This window comes from Cricetulus griseus, chromosome 6 (genome assembly GCF_003668045.3).
Source record: "Cricetulus griseus strain 17A/GY chromosome 6, alternate assembly CriGri-PICRH-1.0, whole genome shotgun sequence".
NCBI lineage: Eukaryota > Metazoa > Chordata > Mammalia > Rodentia > Cricetidae > Cricetulus > Cricetulus griseus.
Window position 1 is genome coordinate 21,259,210 of NC_048599.1, and position 21,074 is coordinate 21,280,283.

Below are 21,074 nucleotides of genomic sequence, written 5' to 3' on the forward strand. Positions count from 1 at the left end.
GAATTCAAAACCACAGTATCTGCCCTTAACCACAGCGCCTGCTCTTAAAGCTATTCCAGGTCAGCCAGAGAAGAGGGTGCTTCCTGGAAGAGAGTGTTAAGAGGGTGTGTATGGTGAAGAGGAGGACTTCAGTGGCAGGGTCCATGGAGCCAGGAACAGAAACATCTTTGTATTTTGGGACTCTCCAGAGATGTGCTGCACATGTAGAATTGCAAATGGCAGGTCCAGCTGTAGTCTCCAGGGTCCATCGTTCTTCTTGTCCTCAGACTTTTATGTACTGGACATTGGCACCCAAGTATAGGAAGTCCTAGGAGAAAACAGACTCTTCTAAGCCAGGCATTGTGATGCACACCCACAGTCCAGTCCTCAGGAAACTGAGACAAGAGGATCTTGAATTTGAGCCCAGAACTTGTAAAGAGAGAGAGGGAGGGAGAGAGGGAAAGAGGGAGGGAAGACAGACAGACGACAGAGAATATGAATACCTGCTGTGATGAACACAGCTCTGCTAGAAATAGGAGTCAGGTCAGTGTATAAATCTCCAGCTTCAGCTCTCCACCATAGCCTTTGCCAGCTCCCTTCTCCCAGATGGTACCCTATCTATCATTTCCCAAGCTGTAGCTTCCTGGCAGGCCCTCATAAATGTCCTTTGTATCACCTAAATTTCCTCTCTGTGGCAAAGGACACGAATTCCTGAGCTCCTGGGCTTCACTTTCTTGCTGTTCTTAAGTTTCTATCATCTGGAGGAGGTGGGAACTCAGCCCTCAAGGCCAGCTTGGACTCTTTCCACAGTGATCCACCATGGTCTTTGGTGGTCCAAAGTCCATAGTTGATCTCAAAATTCTAATGAACATGATAATGTGTGATAAATATGACAGTCTCTTCCCAGGTGCCAGATGCTGAACTACAAACTTCCATTCTTGACCTCCAACTTTCACAAAAACTCAAGGAAGTTTGAACTATACCCCATGTACAGGAGAGAGAACCAAGGACCAGCTGTGTGAATGGTCACCTAGCCTTTGTTTTACACAGTGATCAGATGGATGTTGACCATGGACCACAACACCTCCAGGGTGGTTCACACTTCTGCCAGCCCCATTATCTCATCTTGGAGATGCTGCTTAGAGAGGTAACTGAGACTCAGGGTGTAGATGGACCACAGAAATGTGTCATCACAATAATAGTCAGGAGAGTGAAAAGTAGATCTATTTCTTGCTGTACTGATGGAGTCAGTCACCATCCTTGTGTTGAATGGGACTGTATCCAACTATCACTGGGATGTAGAAGCCAAATATGAAAAGGAACAAGCCCAAAGAATGATATTTTTAAAGGAAAAGAAACAAATCTCAATACTAGGAGGAAAGCTACAGTTGCATCCTGGTAGCTATGTCTCCTGATGGTCAGGCTGCCTCTCTGCTGTTAGGTCATTCTCTGTGTCAGAAACTGAGGCCCCAGGGCATCTTTCCAGACACGAGCACTAATGAAGGGTCTGCATCATGTACTAACCCAAGATGATTCTATTATCACTTGCACAGTGGTTTTGCCTTCCCCTTTTGTGAGGATCTTGGGAAGAAATGCCCTCAAAAGGAGATCTGGTCTACCATGATTTGAGAGGGAGAAAGATTTACCTTCTATAACCCATCTCATATTTGTAAAAACTTTTAAATCCACAAAGTAGGTTCCACTGGTAGCTGGGCACCTTGGGGAAGCCCATTTCAGTCTCTTTGGATAATTTATCTAACCTTTTGAATCATATTAACATTTATTTGTCTGTCTGTTTATTTTGTGTGTGTGTGAACATGCACACATCACACACACACACACTCCTCATAGTGCATGCCTGAGGTCAGAGGGCAACCTGTGGAAATTGATGGGAGTCTATTGTCACCTTCTACCACGTGGGTCCTGGGGATCCAACTCAGGTCATCAGACTTGAGAGCAAGGGCCTTCACTCCCTGACCCATTTTACCAGCCCCCGCTAAATAAACTTCTCTTTGAACTGTCTCTGTCTCTTGACTGAATTCAAACAGCTCAGAACTGAGAGACCCCTATGACAATATAAGAGCTAATACTGCCCATGTCTCAAACAAACAAACAAATTAATAAAACATTACAGAGAGAAAAAACAAACCCTAAATCCCCAGGGTCTTGGAGACAAGTCTATTGAGTTCAACCGTGTTTGTGGGTGGTAATAGGGCTTCAGACAATTAAAAAAATGTGTATAGGCTATAACATTTGTTTAAAATGGGGTGTTCTAAGCTGCATTTGGGGTGTAGCTCTTCCTCTTAAGAATAGAAATAAGGGCTAAGGCTGTAGATCAGTGCTAGAGTGTTTCCTAGCGTTGTAAAACCCAGAACAGCAGAAAATTAAACAAAAACCAACCTGGGGAATCATATAACTTACCAACGGCCTTTGGAACATGACCTGCTGGCAAGGCTGGAGTTTTCAAAATGAGCCTTTTGGAGCCCCAGGCTGTGTCAAATACCTCCTGCCCAGTAGTGACATCTGTATGTTTATTAATTGTGTATGCATATATAATTAATATTTTTATTATGCCTGGCACCTGGGAAGCTACTATAAGATGTATCATACATTATCATGTTTATTAGAATTTTGAGGTCGACTATGGCTGTTTGACAGCTAAGGATGGTGGTGGATCCCTGGGGAAGAATTGAACTTGGCCCAGTTCCCACCCGTCTAGATGATGGAAACTCAAGAACATCGAAAGAAAGTGAAGTCCAGGAGCTCTAGATTTTGTGTCCTTTGTCAAGGAGAGAAAATTTAGGTGGTACTAAGGATACTCATGAGGCCGCCAGGAAGCTGCAGTGTGCGCATGCATCTGTGTGTGGGTTTGTGTATGTGAGCCCAGGTATCTGATCCCCTGAAGCTGGAGGTACATTACAGGTGGCTCTGAGCCACCCATTATGGGGGCTGGAAACAGTGTATGGTCCTCAGAAGGAGCAATACTTGCTCTCAACCACAGAGCCACCTCTTCTGTCCCCAGACTCCAACCTTGGCTTCCTGGGGACACTCTGTCCTCAAGAGTCTTCTCAGCTGCAGGACTGAACTGGGCCCACCCTCTGAGTAGTGGCTTCCAGACCTGGCAGGCTGCCCAGCTCCAACCCCTCACATCCCAAGAGCCCCACTGAACCCACTGACCTTGTGGATCTGGAGGTCAAGGTCGTGGAGCTGAATATTCCTTGGAAGAGGAAGGGGGAAGCCCTTGGCCAGCTCATCTGTGGGTTGACAACACCATTGAAGAGATATGTTGATAACTGACAGCAATAGACAAATTTTTACCAAAGGCTCAGCGCTCTATATATGCGTGATGCACTGTGTCCCCCGTCAGTGATTGCCTAAGACTGTGAGGTATTATCACAAATATATATATATATATATATATATATATATATATATATATATATGGCCAGGTAACTTGTTCTAGGTTCCAAAGCAAGTAAACTGCAGATTTGAACCCAAAATGGCCGGCAGAGCACCTAAGCCACTAGACATGGTCTGATGGAGGAAGTGGCAGTTATCAGGAGGCAGAAGGTTGTGATGACCAGTGGGCAGCTCTCTGGCCTCCACCACCTGCTTCCTGTTGTAGCCTGGTGAAGCTTTCCGCCTTGGAACAGGCCTTGGGTCTTAGGTTGTTTTATTTGACTACAGAATTGGGCAGTTGACTGGAAAATGCACATTCAAGGTGGTTGCCTTGTCCTACTGTGACCCAATCCTTGGTGTTTCACCTGTCACCTCAGTAAGTATGGGCATTTCTGAAAGTCTCTCCTTCTCCATTAGGAGTTTAAAGAACTGTCTCAATCCCAAACTCCACTGGAAGAACACGAGGCTGCCTTCAATGTTCCAACCCACAGTGGCCATCAAACTCCAGCAAGTGACTTCTCAGGGTCACTCATCTCTCAGGAGACCCTGGTTTCCAATTCAGGGTGAAGACTCTGGTGTCTATTCCAGACATGGGAAGGCCTAGAGCCTGTCTTACCATTGACCTCAGGGTAGATAGTTTCGAGAAGATAATAGTTGAAAAATGCTTGAAACAGGTTCACCTGGGGGAGAAGAAAAGAGGTGCACGGTGACTATGCAGCCCTTTTGTGCCCCAAGAAACAGTTACATGTAGTTTACCTCAGCCCAGGTGGTACAAATCTTTGCTTCGTTAATCCTAGCACTCGGGAGGCAGAGGCAGGTGGCAGAGCCATGAATTCAATGCCAGCCTGGTCTACATAGCAAGTTCCTAGGAGAGCCAGAACTACGTAGTGAGGCCCTGTCTTGAAACAAAACAAAACCTTAATCTAATGAGAGCTAGCTTAGGGATTTTTTTCTCCAGAAAAATTAAACTACAGGAGACTCTGGGGTTTGCTGCCAGAAGAAGCAACTATCTGTGAATGAAGGCAAGGTGGGTGAAATTAGACCTGAGGGATGGGCAGAGGCTCTTGATGCACAGACCTGAGCACCTGGGTCCAGCTCTACGTGAAATCCCTACCCTTAGTTTTGTGGTGCTAGTTGTCTTATGGATATGTTCACTCAGGTGTGAGCACATGTTTGTATGGATAAGTGTGTGTGTGTGTGTGTGTGTGTGTGTGTAGCGTTGGTCCTGGGGCTCACTGATTAGGCTGGCCAGTGGGCTTCAGGGGTCCACCTGCTTCTCCCTAGCCCTGGGATTACCATGCTTGGCTTTTTACTTATACACTGGGGATTTGAAGTCAGATTCTCATACATGTCAAGCATTTTGCCAACTGAGCCATCTCTCAAGCCTTGCCTTTTATCTTTAGTTAAGTGACCCTATGAATTCCACCCCTTTGCTCAAGACAAGCTGAGATGGATTTCTTTTCATTGCAGTTAAAATAATCCTGGCCAACAGCCAATCCTATATTGGGACATAATTATTCATTGACCCTGTATTATATTCTTGAGAGGTTCAACAGGGGCCTAGGCAGAGATCTGCTCTTCTATTCCCACTCCTATTCTAGGTGCCTTGTCAACTGCTTCAAAAACATCAGCAATTAACTAGCATCTTAATTATGTCATAACTAAGGACAGTAACTCACGTTGAACATGCCGACTTTGGAGTCTATCAGTTTCACTTGTGCCCTGTAATAAAGCAGGATCATAGGGGTAGGCATCATAGCAGGGGAAGGCTAAGGTGCCAGAGGGGCAGGAGAAACAGACACAGTGATGCTGGGAAGACTGGTGGAGCTTGGGGAAATGCCTTTAGCATTCCAGTAAGTCAATACAGCTGAGAGCTAAAATTCATAAACTAAGCAAAAGCAGTGTGAGTTATTCAGACATTTGAAATTTATAGGGCAGTACATCAAAAGAATTAAGCCAACCAGAGTAAGTTATATTTATATTTCCTTCCCAAATGGCAGGCCCCCAACATTGACAGGAGAGTTACATCCCATCCCTTCCCCAATTACAGAGTCCAGATGGAGCTGGCTAGGAGCCCACACATAGCTTTCCCCCTGCTGTGATGCCCATCCCTTACTTCTCTGGATGCAGCATCCCGGTGACCTTGCTGTTGTTGAAGGTCAATGAGGCAAACACATTAGTGACCTGGAAGAGTCAGTAAAAAGAGACAAGCTTTAATGATGGCAGGGGTGATAAGGCGGGAACCAGCAGCCTGGGAAATTCACCCACTGGACTGCAGCCTCCCACAGCACTGAGTGTATTGACCAGTGAGGGACTGAACTTGTACATGAACAGCTTTGCTTGAAATTACAGCAGTTAAACCTTTAACAGGGTAACAAGAGGAGACCTGGAATTTGCACCTAGTCAGCTCTCAGAGGTCATGGCCTAGTACCCCTGGGCCCAGCTCAGCATTAGCAATGATAGCATTGAATTCTAATTGATTTAAAAACAATTTGATATCATCAGTAAGTAACTCTGAAAGGCAGATACACCCTCTGAGAGGAACTAACTGCCCTTCAGGACTTTGCCCTTGTTGAGTTGAATCCTGAAACAAGACAGCAAATTCAAATAGCTACAGAAATGCCTGGGCAATAAACACCATGGAGAGAATTAACAGAGTGCCACAAATTTTTAAAAATGCAAATGGTAAAACATATTGGTGGAAAAAGGAAGCAAGAAAGCCCTTCTGGGGTTGTAATACATCGGTTGAGACCTGAGGAGAGTGAGGGAAAAGCTCTTATGAAGAGGAACAACAGCATTTGCTAAGCCTTACCACATCAAGCCGGAAGACAGACTCTGGGGCGGAGCTGGGCAGGAGCACAAAGCCTTCAATCTCCATTTGAGGGGCCAAGGATAGATTCCCAGGGCTGATATTCAGGAGTGGGGCAGAGACCACTGTTCCACGGAGCTCCAAGTTCATGTCAGGGTACCTTCTGGTTATCTGGGAGTAGAATTTGGAGATGATGTTGGAAGAAAGAAATAGGTCTACAGAGACTAGAGGGAAAATATAAAGGGGATATTTTGGGGCCCGTTCTACTTTCCACAGAATGTGCTGTACCCTGTGCCTTCTTAACAGTGGAGGGACATCTACCCATGTAGACACCCTACCTCTACCCTCCCTGGTCAGTAGAGAAAGAGGGACACCATAGCATCTGTGCTAGCTCGCAGAAACCAGACCTGACCAAATCTCATCACTGCAAGGGGGCTCAATGTTTTATTGAATTATGGTGGCCATGGAATTTAATCTGAGACAAGACTGGGGAGGCAGAGAACAAACTCCCATGATCCTTTGGTTCTATAAAGGCAGATCCATCAGTTAACTGTCAGGGGAATTTAGGAGCTGGAGGGGGTGGGGCTGCTAGTCATCCGGGACTTAGCAGGTGGCCGCTTTGCTGGGTGGTTGTGGTGATGACAAGAAGGTGGAGCAGTCAAGAGCCAAGGGGTGCTGTAGCGAGGGTGTGACCAAGGACGCCTCAGAATTAGCTGGGACAACTCTGCAACTTTGAGGAGGGACAGGGCCTGATAATGCAGGACTTGGACATTCAATTCCTTTCTTAAATTTGTTTTTAGATGTATTTATTCTGTTTTATGTCTACGAGTGCACCACATGCATGCCTGATGCGCAGAGGTCGGAAGAAGGCATCAGATCCCCTGGAACTGGAGATAAGGATGATTGTGAGGCACCATGTGGGTGCTGGGAACCAAATCCGATCTTCTATAAGAGTGGCAACTACTCTCAGCTGAGCCATCTCTCTAAACCAAACTTCTGAATTCTCTTTCACCCTTCTAATTCCTTTCTGCACAGTACCTAGCCTTCTGCAAGGCACGGGTGGAAAAGTTGAGAGAGGAACCAACCAGTGGGAATCTGGGGGACCAATCTAAGCAAAGCAACATACAAACGGGTCTGGTGGTGGCAGGCCTACTGGGTTATTCACTGTGATGCTGGTGTCACCAAAGGTTGCAAACAACCCATGCATCCTTCTATGGAGACTATACCTACACAAGGGCAGGTTGTCTCACTGTGACCAAAAAGGGGGAGGCAGCTACTGTATGGAGGGTTTCCCATAGACAGGAAGGTCGGGGAGTGCCGTATATGCCTGTTTGTGCAAAAGAACCAGGGGAACCCACACTGCCTCCTGCAGAGACTATAAAACAGGAGCTAGGGGAGGGGGGCTGGAGAGAGGGCTCGGTGGTTAAGAACATATTTGGTTCTTGCAGAGGACCTATGTTCAATTCCCAGTACCTGCATGAGGCCTCACGACCTCTGTGATCTGGCACCTTCTGGGATCTGACACTATTGGAAACCTGGGAGCCTTTTCATGGGAAGTGGGTGCCGGGGGCCAGCAGGGGCCAGCAGGGGCCAGCAGGGGCTGGGAGTCCTTCCCTCCATCACCTTTTATATATCTGGAATGGTAAGATATGAGAACTTCTTTTCCATTCAGATAAATCTCAATACTGGATGTAGTGGTGCACATCTGTAGTTCCAAGCTCTTGGTAAGCTGAAGTAAGGGGGTTATAAATTCAAGGCCATCCTGGGCCACATATGAGATCCTGTATTAGAAAACCTAGGGCTGGGGTATAACTCAGAGATAGTGAGCTTTTGTAGCATATGTGTACCCCAGGTTCCATCCCCAGCACCTTGAATGTTGTAAGAGCCCCTTAAAGCAAGCTGAGCATGCCTGGCTCCTGGTATCCCTCTCTGGCTGCTAGGTGATATTAATTAGGTGTCCTTCCCAGCATTCACTGGGCCCCTTAACAACAAAACCAAACTGGAAAACCAAAGGACGTTTAGGCCCATGCTGCAAGGACTTTGAAGGGAGCCCTCAAGTCTACAGTCCCCAGGTGTTCCCTGGGGTCTCCTCACTAGCCTCTGGTTCTGAGTCAAGTGGAGAGGGTGACAGAGGTTCTAGAGAGAAACTTTGGCAAACTGGTGGGCTCAAGTTGTGCCCATGGAAGGCGGAAGGGGCTTTACCTGGGGAGCGAAGGGGCGGAAAGCCTTAGTGTTCAGCCGGATTTTGGAGTCAGGTGGTAACTGCAGGAAGAAGACACGGGGGCTTTAGCATGCTCATTAGAGGAGAATTGAAGCAATGGATGAGTTAGTCACTTCTCATTGCTGTAACAGAATACTTGACCAAAGTGACTTGAAGGGTCATTTTGGCTCACAGTTCAATAGAACAGCCCATCACAGCAGGAACTTGAGGCATCTGGACACCCTGCAGCCACAGATGCAAACAGAGATGGTCCTGTCTCAACTCACTCTCTCCTTTCCTTCACCCTACAGAATGGGCAGCTCTTCCCACCTCAGTTACCTAATCTGTATAATCCCTCACAGAGATGACAGGGATTTGTCTTTGTGTCCTTGGTGATTCTAGAGCCTGTCAAGTTGACAAACAAATCTAGTGTCTTCATAACTGCCATTTACTTTTATTTAGTCCTTATTTTCTTTCTCTGTAATGTGATTTTGCCTTACCCATTAAATTATTATTCTTTTTTTTTCGAGACAGAGTTCTCTGTAGCTATGGAGCCAGTCTTGGAACTCAGTCTGTAGACCAGGCTGGCCTTGAACTCACAGAGATCTACCTGCTTCTGTCTCCCAAGTGCTGGGATTAAAGGCATGAACCATCACTGTCTGGCCCATTAAATTATTTTTAATAGGTCTGCAGGAGTTATCATGATAAGAGAAAATACGAGTTAGAATAGACCTAGACTAGAAGTCAAACAGAGACACATAAACAAGTCTTTGATGGTTATGAGGAAGAAAGAACTTTGGCCTTGAGTTTCCTGGTAGCTCAAGAAATAAAGAGAAATTATGTTAATATATTTTGCTGGTCTTGATATTTGCTTAGCTATAACTCACTATTTTTCTGGTGTAAGTACAACAGAATGGAAGGAAGGATGAGCCATGCTGTCCTGGGGGAGCACGGCAAAGCCCACATTCTCACCATGTCATCTGTAATGGAGAAGTTCAGGTACCCAGCCTGGTGATAAACCCGGCTGGCTATGTTGAAGGCGTGATTTGAGATGGCAAAGTAGACCATTAGTTTACCATCTTCAGGTAGGATCATTGTTGGAGTTGGGGAGGCAGGTGGAGAGCGGTGATTCTGATTAAAAATTTCACCCTGGAGAGGGAAATGGGGACAACTGAACATTTTGAAGTCTATCCCATGGCTAGCCTTTGAGCTCAGGGTTACCTATGATGACTGATTGGTGAATGGCACAGACTGGAAACATCATTCTAAAGTGCCCTCTGTTGGTAAAGTCCTTTGGGCAAGCTTGTGTCATATATGGCACAAGGGCTCTGGAAGCTTTGCTTTATGGAAACAGCAGGGTGTGTGCTAGCCAGCCCCTCTGCCCTGCCAGGTTCTGATGCCTTCCCCCATCAGGGTGGGCAGGGTGCTGGAGGAGTGGGGGAGGGCAAGGGGGAGTCTTGAGGCTGAGAGTGGTATAGAGATACTCTTGTGTGACTCCCACTTCTGGGAACACTACCCACCACTCCATAACTCTGGGCCCTGGGCAGAGCAAGAACCCCTAAAAAATGAGGACAGACCTGAAGTTAGGGAGCAGAGGGGGCTGACAGTCCTGTGTCCCATGGCTAACTCCCAATTTTGCACCCTCACCTTAAACATCACATCTAGCATCTGGGCATGTGCACGGGGCGCCTCCACCAAACTGTAGTCAATGCCCAAGACATGGTCAATCTTTGCTGTGACTGTAAGTTAGAGGAGGAAGAGAGTGAGGGACAGAAGTAGGGCCAGGTGTGGCCTGCAGCAAGTCAAGAGGGGGTGAGCCCTGAGTGCTTCTCTAAATACCCTCCACCCAGGGGCTGGAGAGATGGATCAGTGGCTAAGAGTGCATCTTGGTCTACCAGGGGACCAGAGTTTAATTTCTAGCACTCAGGTCAGACATCTCACAACCACCTGTGCCTCCAGCTCCAGGAGGATCTTATGCTTCTAGGCTTTCTGAACTCATGTGGACCTACCCACAAATACACATAATGTATCGCAATAAAAATAGATCTCATAAAAGACTCCACCTACCCATTCCATCCATCCCAGCTCCCAGGCCATGCCTTTCTAACAAAGGAGCATGATAGAGTGTTTCCAGTCCCATGGTGGAGAAGCTGTGCTGGGGGTATGGGGTTCAGCCTAAGGCCTAAGCAGTTTCCAGAGTTGGGTGGTCACAGCCAGCCAGAGGGACACACACACACACACACACACACACACACACACACACACACTGTTCATGCTAAGCAAAAGGACCAAGAAATCCAGGCATCCCTCAAGGGCCTTGGGGGAGTATCCCTTCCACATCCCTGGTTGAGTGACTGAACCATGCCCCATGCTTGATCAGATGTGTGCCAGCCCCAGCCTCAGCCTCAGTTGAAGGGATGTTAGCAAGTGCCACCCAGGGGCCTGGGAGCCTCACCATAGAATTCACAGACCCTTTGTCAAGTGCATACTCCCCATATGCATCCTAGGACTTGGACTCCAAACATAGCTGCTCCTCAGATGTAAAAAGCAAATACAGGGCACTCCCTGCTGCCCTGTGGCCATTGCAAAAACTAGCAAAGCTAGACATCTGTGGTGGTGTGAATGAGAATGGCCCCCACAGGACTATGTATTTGAATACTTAGTCGCCAGGGAGTGGCACTATTTGAAAGAATTCCATGTCAGGCTCAGGCTGTCTCTCTCTCTCTGCCTATGGATCAGGATATAGCTCTCAGCTACTCCCTACTCCGGCACCTGCCTGCATGCTCCCTGCCAAGATGATAATAGACTAAACTTCTGAAACTGTAAGCAAGCCCCAATTAAATGCTTTCTTTTGTAAGAGTAGCCTAGAACAAGGCTACCTCTTGGCAGAAATGCTGAGGAGAAAAGAGGATTTTAAATGGCTTCTTTCTGATCTCTGACTATTTGATAGGGTCCAAATATAGGCTTATGAAAAATGAAGATAGAGTCCCTAGGGGCATGTGGGTGTCCTACCTGGCAGAGTTTGGAGATAAGGCTGCAGGTCAGAGGTCACAGACTTCCGGATCAGCTCACAAACCTGAGAGAAACAGGAAAGGGAAGGCTGATGAGTCCACACCTGTGCAAGCCCTTGGTGACATTTGCTCAGTGGTCATCTACTTGCAAATATCTGTAAATTCTTAGCATGAACCAGGTGCCACCAAAGCAGAAGTGATAAAAACAAAACAAAACAAAAATATCATGACTCCAGCAGGGTCTGAGCGAGCTGTTCAGAGCTGGCCCCAAGGCTGCATGTCTGCAAATGAAAAGGAACTGGTGGGACATGGTGCGTGAATCTCCATCTTTACAGGTTTCTTAGGGGAAGCCTTGGCAGCAGGAGCTCATATCTGAACAGCTGACCCTGTCTAAGTAGGCATAGAAATTCTGCAGTCAGCCCTACTGGCTGTCACTGGGCGGTGGCGGCTTTGGCTGCCCCTGCTCGCTGGGTACCCATAGGAAACACAGTGGTCGTGCCTATGAACCACTTACGCGCAATTTATCACCACCAGTGGAGCTGTGAGCTTCTCAAGAGCAGGAAATATATGTTTCCAAACCTGTTTGCTGTCCTGGATGCTGTAATCACTTGAGTTATTTATTATATAAGCCCACAAAATATGACCAAGAAGAAATGTTTTCAAGACAACCAGAGATAAGTATTCTGAAAGGGGAGGTGCTAACCATGTGGTTCCCTCTGGATAACAGAGAAGCCAGGAGGAGGAAAGGGTTCTAAAAATAGAGATGGTGGCTGTCGAGGTGGCTCAGTGTATAAAGGAACGGTGATCAATCCCAGCATCCTGAGTTTGATACCCAGGACCCACAGAGTGGAAGGGGATCACATCTCCCACAGATTGTCACCTGGCTTTTATAGGAGCACCATGGCATGTGTGCTCCCTCCCACAAATAATAAGTAAATAAACGAGTGTCAGCATGGGGATGGTCTGCAGGTGAATTCTTCATTGGCAGCTGGTTGAAGAAGTGGAGTTTGCAACAAACTGATTCCACAGTGCTGTGTCTGCCAGGCCCCATCTCAAAGAACAGCTTCATGTTCTGTGCCAATTCACATTTACTTACATCTGGGGCCACGCGTACGTATTTTCTTTGTTATGTGTGCACAGGAGAGTGGAAACTTGAAGCAGCATTTCTTTGCTTTCTTCTATGGATGTTGTATGTTGTGTTCGTGTGTACACATATGTGCACAGACCTGCCTGGCTGTGACCCCCATAGCATAGTTACAGATGCACCACACTGCTGGCTCTCACCCGGGGCTGGACATCTGAACTTGAGGCCCTGAGGCTTGTACAATAAGCACTCTCCCCACTGAGCCATCTCTGCCCTGCTTCCTTCCATTTTGACAGATTCTTGCTATGTACCCCAGTCTGGCCTCAAACTTGAGATCCTTCTGCCTCAGTATCTGAGTGCTGGGATTGCAGGTGTGTGCCACCGTGCCCCATTAAAAAGCTCTTTTTGATTTGTGAGTTACCACTGATTGCAGTGTACCCAGGTGTGCAATGAAAGAGAGAGAGACACAGTGCAGTCACAGGTGGCTTCTCAGAAGAGGAGAGACATGTCTAATGCATACTTAAGGACAAGTAGTTCTACAGCACTATCGGTCAGGTGGTAGGCAGTGGGGGAGGCCATGGCAGCTGGGCAGACAAGGGTAATAGCTCATCCTTTACAGCTGGGAGAGAATGTCATCTGTGGGGTGCCATGGAGCCAAAGGAAAGGGTAATAGCCTGGGAGGTGTGGGGTGCAGCTGCGGAGCCCAGAGAGGCTGTCAGCCTATCTAGGGTTGTCCCTTCCCTGGAAAGACACTATCTCACCAGCCCCCCAAATCCTGAGCCTCGGTACCCTATTCTTTCAGAGACCTTAAACGCTTGGGAGGGAAAACATGGGTCTTCCATCCCAGATGCCTAGTAAGGCCTTCTGGAAGTATGGAAGCATGGTGGCTAAGGGTGCTGCAAGCAGGAGGAAGCCCCCACCCTGGGTTTAAATCCTGATCAGTATCCACTGGCCCTGGGACCTCTGCATCTCTGGGTTCTGGCTGCTTCCTCACAGAACCCAAGGCCAACCACTTCCTAGGTGTTTGGGGGTGCAGGGCAACAAGATAGCATGTCTCCCAGAGTATGTCTTTTTAGCCCCACTGCTTCAGAAAGTGCCCTCTACCCTGAGCAGGGAAGATCGAACCCTGTAGCAGCCAGAGAGGAGAGCTTGCAGGAAAGAGATGTCTGAAAATTCATAGAGAGCAGGGCCCAAGCTAGATCCTCAACTCTTCTAGACACTCTGATCTTCTAAGGCCTTTGGCATAGGGGCCCCAGAGCTAGGAAGATCCTCATCCTGCTTAGTTTTACTATGCTTCTCAGCCTCCCCAGTCTCTCTCTCTCTCAAAGTCTAAGGTCTATCCCTGTTTGGTATTAATATTTATAATCCAGGAAGATCTTGGGCTTGAGGCTAGCCTGGGCTATGTAGTAAGACCCTGTCTCAAAACATAAAAAAAAATTGGGCCAAGATTATGCAAAAACCCCTCAGCTCATTTCATTATTCCTTGCCAAAACACAGGATCGCAAAACAGCAGCTGTTCTTTATAAACAAGAAGAGTATTTTCTTCACTAATTCTATTAATTGAGCAAAACAATAATTATAACACTGTATTTTGTGACAATTATTGCAATGTATGTTGCTATAAGATATGTTGCTAATCATTATCAGAAGCAACAGCAAGGAGTGTAAGTAACTTTGGTACTATGTCATGGGTTCAAGGCTGGCATGTTTATCCAATTCAGCTTGACCCCAGGACCACAGTATGTGAGTGTGTGTGTGTGTGTGTGTGAGTGTGTGTTCCTAAAGTTCCTGCTTCAACCACGGGAGGGGAGGGCACAAAACCAAACTCTGTGTTTGTGTGTGTGTGTGTGTGTGTGTGTGTGTGTGTGTGTGTGTGTGTGTGTGACAGGTCCCCACAGCCTGTCCAGAGACAGCAGCCTGTGGGAGGATCCACCCAGCCCCCTTGGCCTTTCTTACCTTGTTCTCTAATACTTTTCGGAGCTTGGACTCAATCTGGTCGTGGAAGAGATTCAGTAGCCACCTAGGCATGGGACACAGTACACAGTCAACTGTCTGCCACTGGGTACAGGGACAGTGGGAATGGAGAGAGTCAGGCCCTGCCTCCTGGAGATGGAGAGATGGCTCGGCAGTTAAGAGCACATACTGCTCCTGCAGATGACCCAAGTTAGGTTCTCAGCACCCACATCAGGTGGCTCCCAATCAGTGTCCCAGAGCCCTGCCATGGTCAGAATGGCTGGCTCCAGCCTTCTGCCATATCTGATAAGATCAGGGGATTTGGGGTTGGAAATAGAATCTGATTTTCTAGCCAGGGGAACAAAGACTGGGAGACAAAAACTTGACCATAGACTTGAACTTTGGCCAAAGCCACATGCTCCTCCACTACACAAAGCCCCTCCCCTGACAAGGTCCCCTAAGCCTGTTGTTGACTTGTGGAAATGGCACCTTAGCACTCCTGCCTGTGTCTGTACCTGTCTGTCCCAACAGAGTCCTCAAGGGATGGTCTCTAATGTCTTCAAGGCTCTAAACATTCCACCCAGATCTGAACACTTATCAGAGCACACCAGGACCGTACTCAGGGGGTCCCCGTGGTGACTCACCTCACATTTCCTGATATGTCCATGTCCAAAGCACTAATACGGCTGCTGCACCTGGAAGTAGTGACTGTGGGCCGCCCCGAGGGATCGACGCCCAGGAGGAGGTCCACTGAGATGGTGATACTTTTGACATCCAGATCAAAGGAGCCCTTAAGTTTCCTGGTGGCCAGAGGAGCAATTATTCATGGTGGCTAGGATCTGCTGCCATTGGGGCAGAAACAGGAACCTGGATTCTTATTCAAAACAAGTTTACACCAGCCAAGATTTATGAGTTAATCACAAATAAAAGATCTAGCAGAATGCCTGGGGCTGAACAAAACCCCATGATATACACAATGGAAAGAATCGGCTTCTTGGACAGTGGGGGGTGAGTGGGTGGTGGAGGGGTAGGGAGTGGGGTAGTACTGGGAGGGTGGGAAGGGTTGCCTCCCTAACACAGGAGCTGACACAGGGTGGGGAACAACCCGGCACAGCTGTTCGAGTTGCAGAACACAGTATCAGGCCCAGACACCTGACTCCCAACTCTTTCTCCCTGATGTGTGTGGAGGGGGTGGGGGATGCTCACTGAAGCATCGTGGGTAGCAGAAAGCAAAAACAACCCACGAAGAAACACCTTCAGGAAACAGCCTGAGGGGGCCTGGAGAGATTACAGTGGTTAAGCATGTGTTCCGCTCTTGCAGAGGACCCAGAGGGCTGTCAAGGATCTGTCAGTCCAGATCCAGTGTGATGCGATGCCTATGGCCACCACAGCGTATACCCGTTCACTCACCTACCCCCATACACATCATTCAAAATAAAACCAACCTTAAAAAATAAAAAACAACAAAACGTGAACATGCTTTGGATATTCGTGTTCTATGCAGCCTTTGAAAACAAGGTAAAATTCACGGAATGAAGTATCAGCATAGTGATGTGGACAAACTTTCAAAACCTAAGTGACAGAAGCAGATGTGTGGTGTGGTCCGGTCAAGTTTGTGGTCCAGGACAGGAGGATCTGTGCAGGTTGGGGGCTGGGGAAATGGGAAGTGGGGAGTAACTCTATTTCATGTAAGCGGACTTTTGTGTGGTGTGACACAACGTTTGAGAACTGGGTAGAGGCTATGATTACACAGACCTGTGAATGTACTCAAAGCCACAGACGTATGAACGTCAAATGATCAGTATTATACTCTGTGAGCTTCACAAAAAAAAAAAAAAAAAAAAAAAAAAAGCTCCTCGAAGTGGTATTGCACGCCTTTGTCCAAGCACTTGGCAGGCAGAGCTCTGAGTGGGAGGCCAGCCTGGTCTACAAAGCCAGTTTCGGTATAGCCAGGGCTACACAGAGAAACCCTGTCTCAAAAAATCTGAAACAAACAAAAACTAAATAAAAAAACAATTTTGAGGAAAAAAAAAAAAAAAAAACAGGGCGGATCTCCATATGCTCAAAGAGAAACATGGCTAAAGGCCGATGGAGACAAAAGCTGGAGGAAGCAGTGTGGCCAAGCGCTCTGGTGGAAGTGGAGAATGCCACAGGTGCCAGGCATGAACAGTCCACAGACACGGAATGGGAGACACACATGCCAATCCTAGTGATCACACTGAACCGACAGAGAAAGTGGCAAAAACAACTTTAAAGATTTATTTTTATTTATTTGTCTGTGTGTGCATCTTTGTGTGTTTGGGTGGCCATGGAAGCCAGAAGAGGGCATCGGGTCCCCTGAAGCTGGAGTCACAGGTGGCTAGGAGCTGCCTGATATGACTAGGAACAGGACCTGGGTCCTCTGCAGGAGCAGCAAGTGCTCTTAACGGCTGAGCTCTCTCAGGCCCCCAAATAAGTGTAATAATGGGCATTGCTGTTTCAGGGTATAAACTCAGTGGCCTGTGTAAGAATAAGTAAGATTTGTGTGTCCTGCCCCCCTTACACCAGATCTGTGAATCTGGCCATTTAACACTTCTGGTGGGGCTCTGTTCATACCGGACACTTTGCAAAAACACATGGCTGGAAGCTGCCACATAGGGCACTGTAGGCCTCTGGAGTAGATGTGACCAGGCCACCAAGCTGACACTGGTCCTGGGCTGAATTGTGTCCCCACATGCACAGGTTAAAGCCCCACCCCCAGTCCCCCTTGGTGGTGACACCACAGTGAGACAGCCCTATTGGTGTGATTAACAGAGGCAAGGAGAGCGGGTCCTCTTAGGACAGTGGCTCTCAACTTTCCTAGCGCTGCGGCCCTTTAACACAGTTCTTCATGTTGTGGTGACCACCAACTGCAAATTATTTTTGTTGCTACTTCATAACTGTAATTCTGCTACTGTTAGGAATCGTAATGTAAATATCTGCGTTTTCCAATGGTCTTAGGTAACTCCTCTGAAAGGGTCATTCCATCCCCAAAGGGTAGACTGTGCACAGGTTGAGAACCACTGTCAGAGGAGGTTAGGATGTAAGAAAGGAGAAACCAGTGCTGTCAAGAGTCCACATGGGAATGTAACAAGCACATGTCATCTACAAGCTGAGGAGAGTGGCCCGGGGGATGGGGGTGCAGGGAGGTATGGGGGAGGACAGGCCTGCTGCACTCCTGACCTTGACCTTCTGACCTCTAGAGCCCTTAAATCAGCCATATGTGTTTTGTGGAGCTGCCACATCTAAGGACTGGAATGTGCTGACCCCGAATAGCCCTTGATGCAAGGTAGAGGAAGGAGGGGTGAGCAGGCTGAGTTAGGGCAGGGGAAGGAGGGGTGGGCAGGCTGAGTTAGGGCAGGGGAAGGAGGGGGTGAGCAGGCTGAGTTAGGGCAGGGGAAGGAGGGGGTGAGCAGGCTGAGTTAGGGCAGGGGAAGGAGGGGTGAGCAGGCTGAGTTAGGGCAGGGGAAGGAGGGGTGGCAGGCTGAGTTAGGGCAGGGGAAGGAGGGGGTGAGCAGGCTGAGTTAGGGCAGGGGAAGGAGGGGTGAGCAGGCTGAGTTAGGGCAGGGGAAGGAGGGGTGAGCAGGCTGAGTTAGGGCAGGGGAGGGAGGGGTGAGCAGGCTGAGGTAGGGCAGGGGAAGGAGGGGTGAGCAGGCTGAGTTAGGGCAGGGGAGGGAGGGGTGAGCAGGCTGAGCTGGGGACTCTTTAGGCATCTCTCTCACAGCCTCCAGCATCCTGTTCCATGAGCTCCAACTGTATCTAAGCTTACTCTTCCCATTCTGTACCTTCCTCTGAGGGAGGGGACATTTGGAAGGTTACAAGGACAGCCCTAGCTCATGGGAGGTCCTGGCCTTGGGGTCTAGATCTGTGGGAAACAAACCAGGAACAGGGTGTGTGGTCTCATTTAGTTCACTCAGAACCCTCAGGGGAAGCAGGCGTGTGTCTCTCTCTCTCTCTCTCTCTCTCTCTCTCTCTCTATCTCTCTCTCTATCTCTCTCTCACTCTCACTCTCTCTGAAATCCAGATTCAGAGATTCTGAAATCCAAATCTGGAGAGGTGAGAGCTGTGGTCCACACTGTGGCCTGGGTTACACCTGTCTGTCCATCATGTGGTCTTTCTGACAACCCAGGAAAAGGACTAAAGGCTAAGATCAGGGGCAAATGGGACTTAACTTACAGGAAGGATTTGCCTGCCTTCCATTTGCCTTGGACCCGGATGGAAGAGTCGGAGATGGTGAGACTCAGGCCCTGGCCTGGGAGCGGCTTCAGGGAGGAGCCACGCAGCTCACAGCTCTGGACCTCCAGACTGCAGGGAGATAGGAGGGAGGCATCAGGCCACACATAGCTGACCTAGGAACCATGCTTCCTCCTTCACAGCCTTGCCTGGCACAGCGCGGGGCATGCTTCAGACAATCCTCTTGATGTCACTGGGGTCCCTGCATCAGGCTGGTGCCACTTTGCCCCTTTTCACAATAGGAGTGACTACTACACTCTGAAGAAGGGGTTCTGTGGCTTTCAGGCACATAGGGGCTGGTGACAGTATCCTGGGGTGGGCAGATATCTGTCAGAGGGCAGATCCTTCCTCTAATCCTGCCCTCCTCATGTCCAGGAAGGGGCCAGATTTAAGAAAGCCTGAGATAGCCCTCAAAGAAGACTGGAAGAGACTGGGGCTGTCCAAGGGAAACAATAGGTTGATTCCTTTTGGGGTGGAGGTGTTGGGGGAGCTTGGTACACAGTAAGTGCTTAATAAACATGCAGTAACAGAATAAAAGAAGGGAGCACTAAGCTAAGAGGGTGTTCATAGGCTGCAGGCCTGATTGCCCTTCTTCATGCCTCTTTAAAAAAAATGAGTCACTTAAATTTAGTAAGGCATTAAAGACTCAGCTTGGGTGCCCCCTCCTCCGGGAAGACTTCCCTGACTGCCCCACCCACAAAAGGCAATGTTAGTGGTCAGGATTCTTCATTTTAAGTTCTAAGCCTATCTTCCCTTCCAGGCTACTTGAAGTGGCTGGATCCTGAATTAGCCTTCTAAGGGAGAGAGGGGAGCAGGAGCTCCACTGTACAGATGAGGAAACCAAGACTCAGACCACACCCTCAGGAGGCATTAACACTGCTATGCTGAATGCAGGGGCCCAACTCCCTCCAAGAAACCCCTCTGAACCCCCACTGCCTGCCCCCAAAAGCTGCCAGAACCATGCCTGGACTCTGCCCACTCTGCAATCACCTATGAAACTCGTAATTCCCACGGCCTATGGCCTTGATCTTGAAGTCCCCGGTGAAGTCAGGCAGTGTGATCTCCTGCAGCTCTCTCTGCAGAACCAACAGCCCCTCCTTGGCCGCTGCAGACAAGGAAAAGCTGGTGTCAGCCTGGTTACCTTGCCTCCCCTTCTGTGCTTTAAATTCTTCAGTGGTTCCCACCTTCCCTGGCTAGAGAGGCCGGTGTCCTTGCTGACAGTAATTACATCACAGGCTGCCCGCCCATCAGCACCAGGCAGCATGGAGTCAGGAGAATGCCTGCATATCATGCAGTTGATGGGCTTGTGCCCATTTTACAGAAAGGAATGGAGAGGCCTTTACAAACTACATGACCAGAAAAGGATCTGCGTGGGATGTGACAAACACTGGAAGGATTCCAGGGCTAGAATCCTGGCCATGACATCTTTCTAACAGAATGGCTTTGAACAAGTCCCCAGGCTTAACTTTCTCTATCCCTCAAACAATGACAACAATGGCACCTCTCATGTTCCAGTGTGGCACATCCCATCCCCCAGCAGCCTGCCTGAGTCCCTCCCTGTCTCTAACTGCCTCCAGCCATAACTTGTGGGTTTTAGGTCATGTTGCAAACTCCACCCAGACTCTTCCTGAAGGACCCAGACCAGTGCTGTTTACCAAGCTCTCTGCTGTCTGCCTTCAGGTCACAGCTCATCTGCCGCTGCTACCTGCCTTTCTCTCAATTACCTCTTGCTTCAGCTACAGAAACCCAAACCATCCCGGTGCAAAAGTCAGATAACACAAGTCGTGTGCTAAGGTTACACATCTCGGGAGTGACCTGGCCAGAATCGCAGCTATTGCCACAAGACCCACCTACCAGGCTCCCTACTAGGGGTGCACTGTCCCCCATGTTCTGGCTGTGCCTGGTGTCAGGTCTCCTAGGCCAGCCTGCGGTGCGGGTACGGCTGCTACTACTTACCGGCTACTACTTACCGTACTCCAGGCCCTTGTCTGTGATCCGGGCCACCACGGCGGGGTTGGCACCTCGAGTCCCAGGTGTGAACAGCAGCAGCAGCCCCAGCAATGTCGAGAGCAGAGGCCCAGTCCCAGCCTCCATTCTGGACCCTGCGTGGGTAAGAGGGGACTGTGTCAATGTGGGCTGGCTTTGGTGCCCTTAAGTAGCCACAGCCCTCTTGAGGGAGGGCGGGCTCCTGAAAGCGGGAAAGGGAGGCCCTGTGGACTGGAACCTGCTTGCAACACCACTAGGGTCATTGTTGTTTTCCTGTGCTCAGGTTAGGAGAGTTGGCCTGGCCCCAAGGGGTAAGCCCCGCCTGCCAAAGGAACACCACGGGCACTGGAGGTTCTGCCTTGCCTCATTGGCCCTTGACCTCTCTGCTAGGAAGGCCAGGGT

At 48.8% G+C, this 21,074-nt stretch overlaps 1 protein-coding gene across 1 annotated transcript; it reads right to left on the reverse strand.

Annotated features, from left to right (window-relative positions):
* Positions 1-262: 262 nt before the first annotated feature.
* On the reverse strand, positions 263-20,780 carry Lbp (lipopolysaccharide binding protein). Its single transcript, XM_027421248.2, has 15 exons — positions 20,657-20,780; positions 19,677-19,791; positions 18,630-18,758; positions 15,080-15,235; positions 14,439-14,502; positions 11,400-11,463; positions 10,035-10,126; positions 9,360-9,536; positions 8,390-8,449; positions 6,191-6,358; positions 5,495-5,562; positions 5,058-5,100; positions 3,995-4,058; positions 3,157-3,233; positions 263-307 (listed from the first exon to the last, which is right to left on the reverse strand). Exons 1-15 carry the CDS (start codon positions 20,778-20,780, stop codon positions 263-265), a joined length of 1,446 nt encoding a protein of 481 aa, XP_027277049.1.
* Positions 20,781-21,074: the final 294 nt, after the last annotated feature.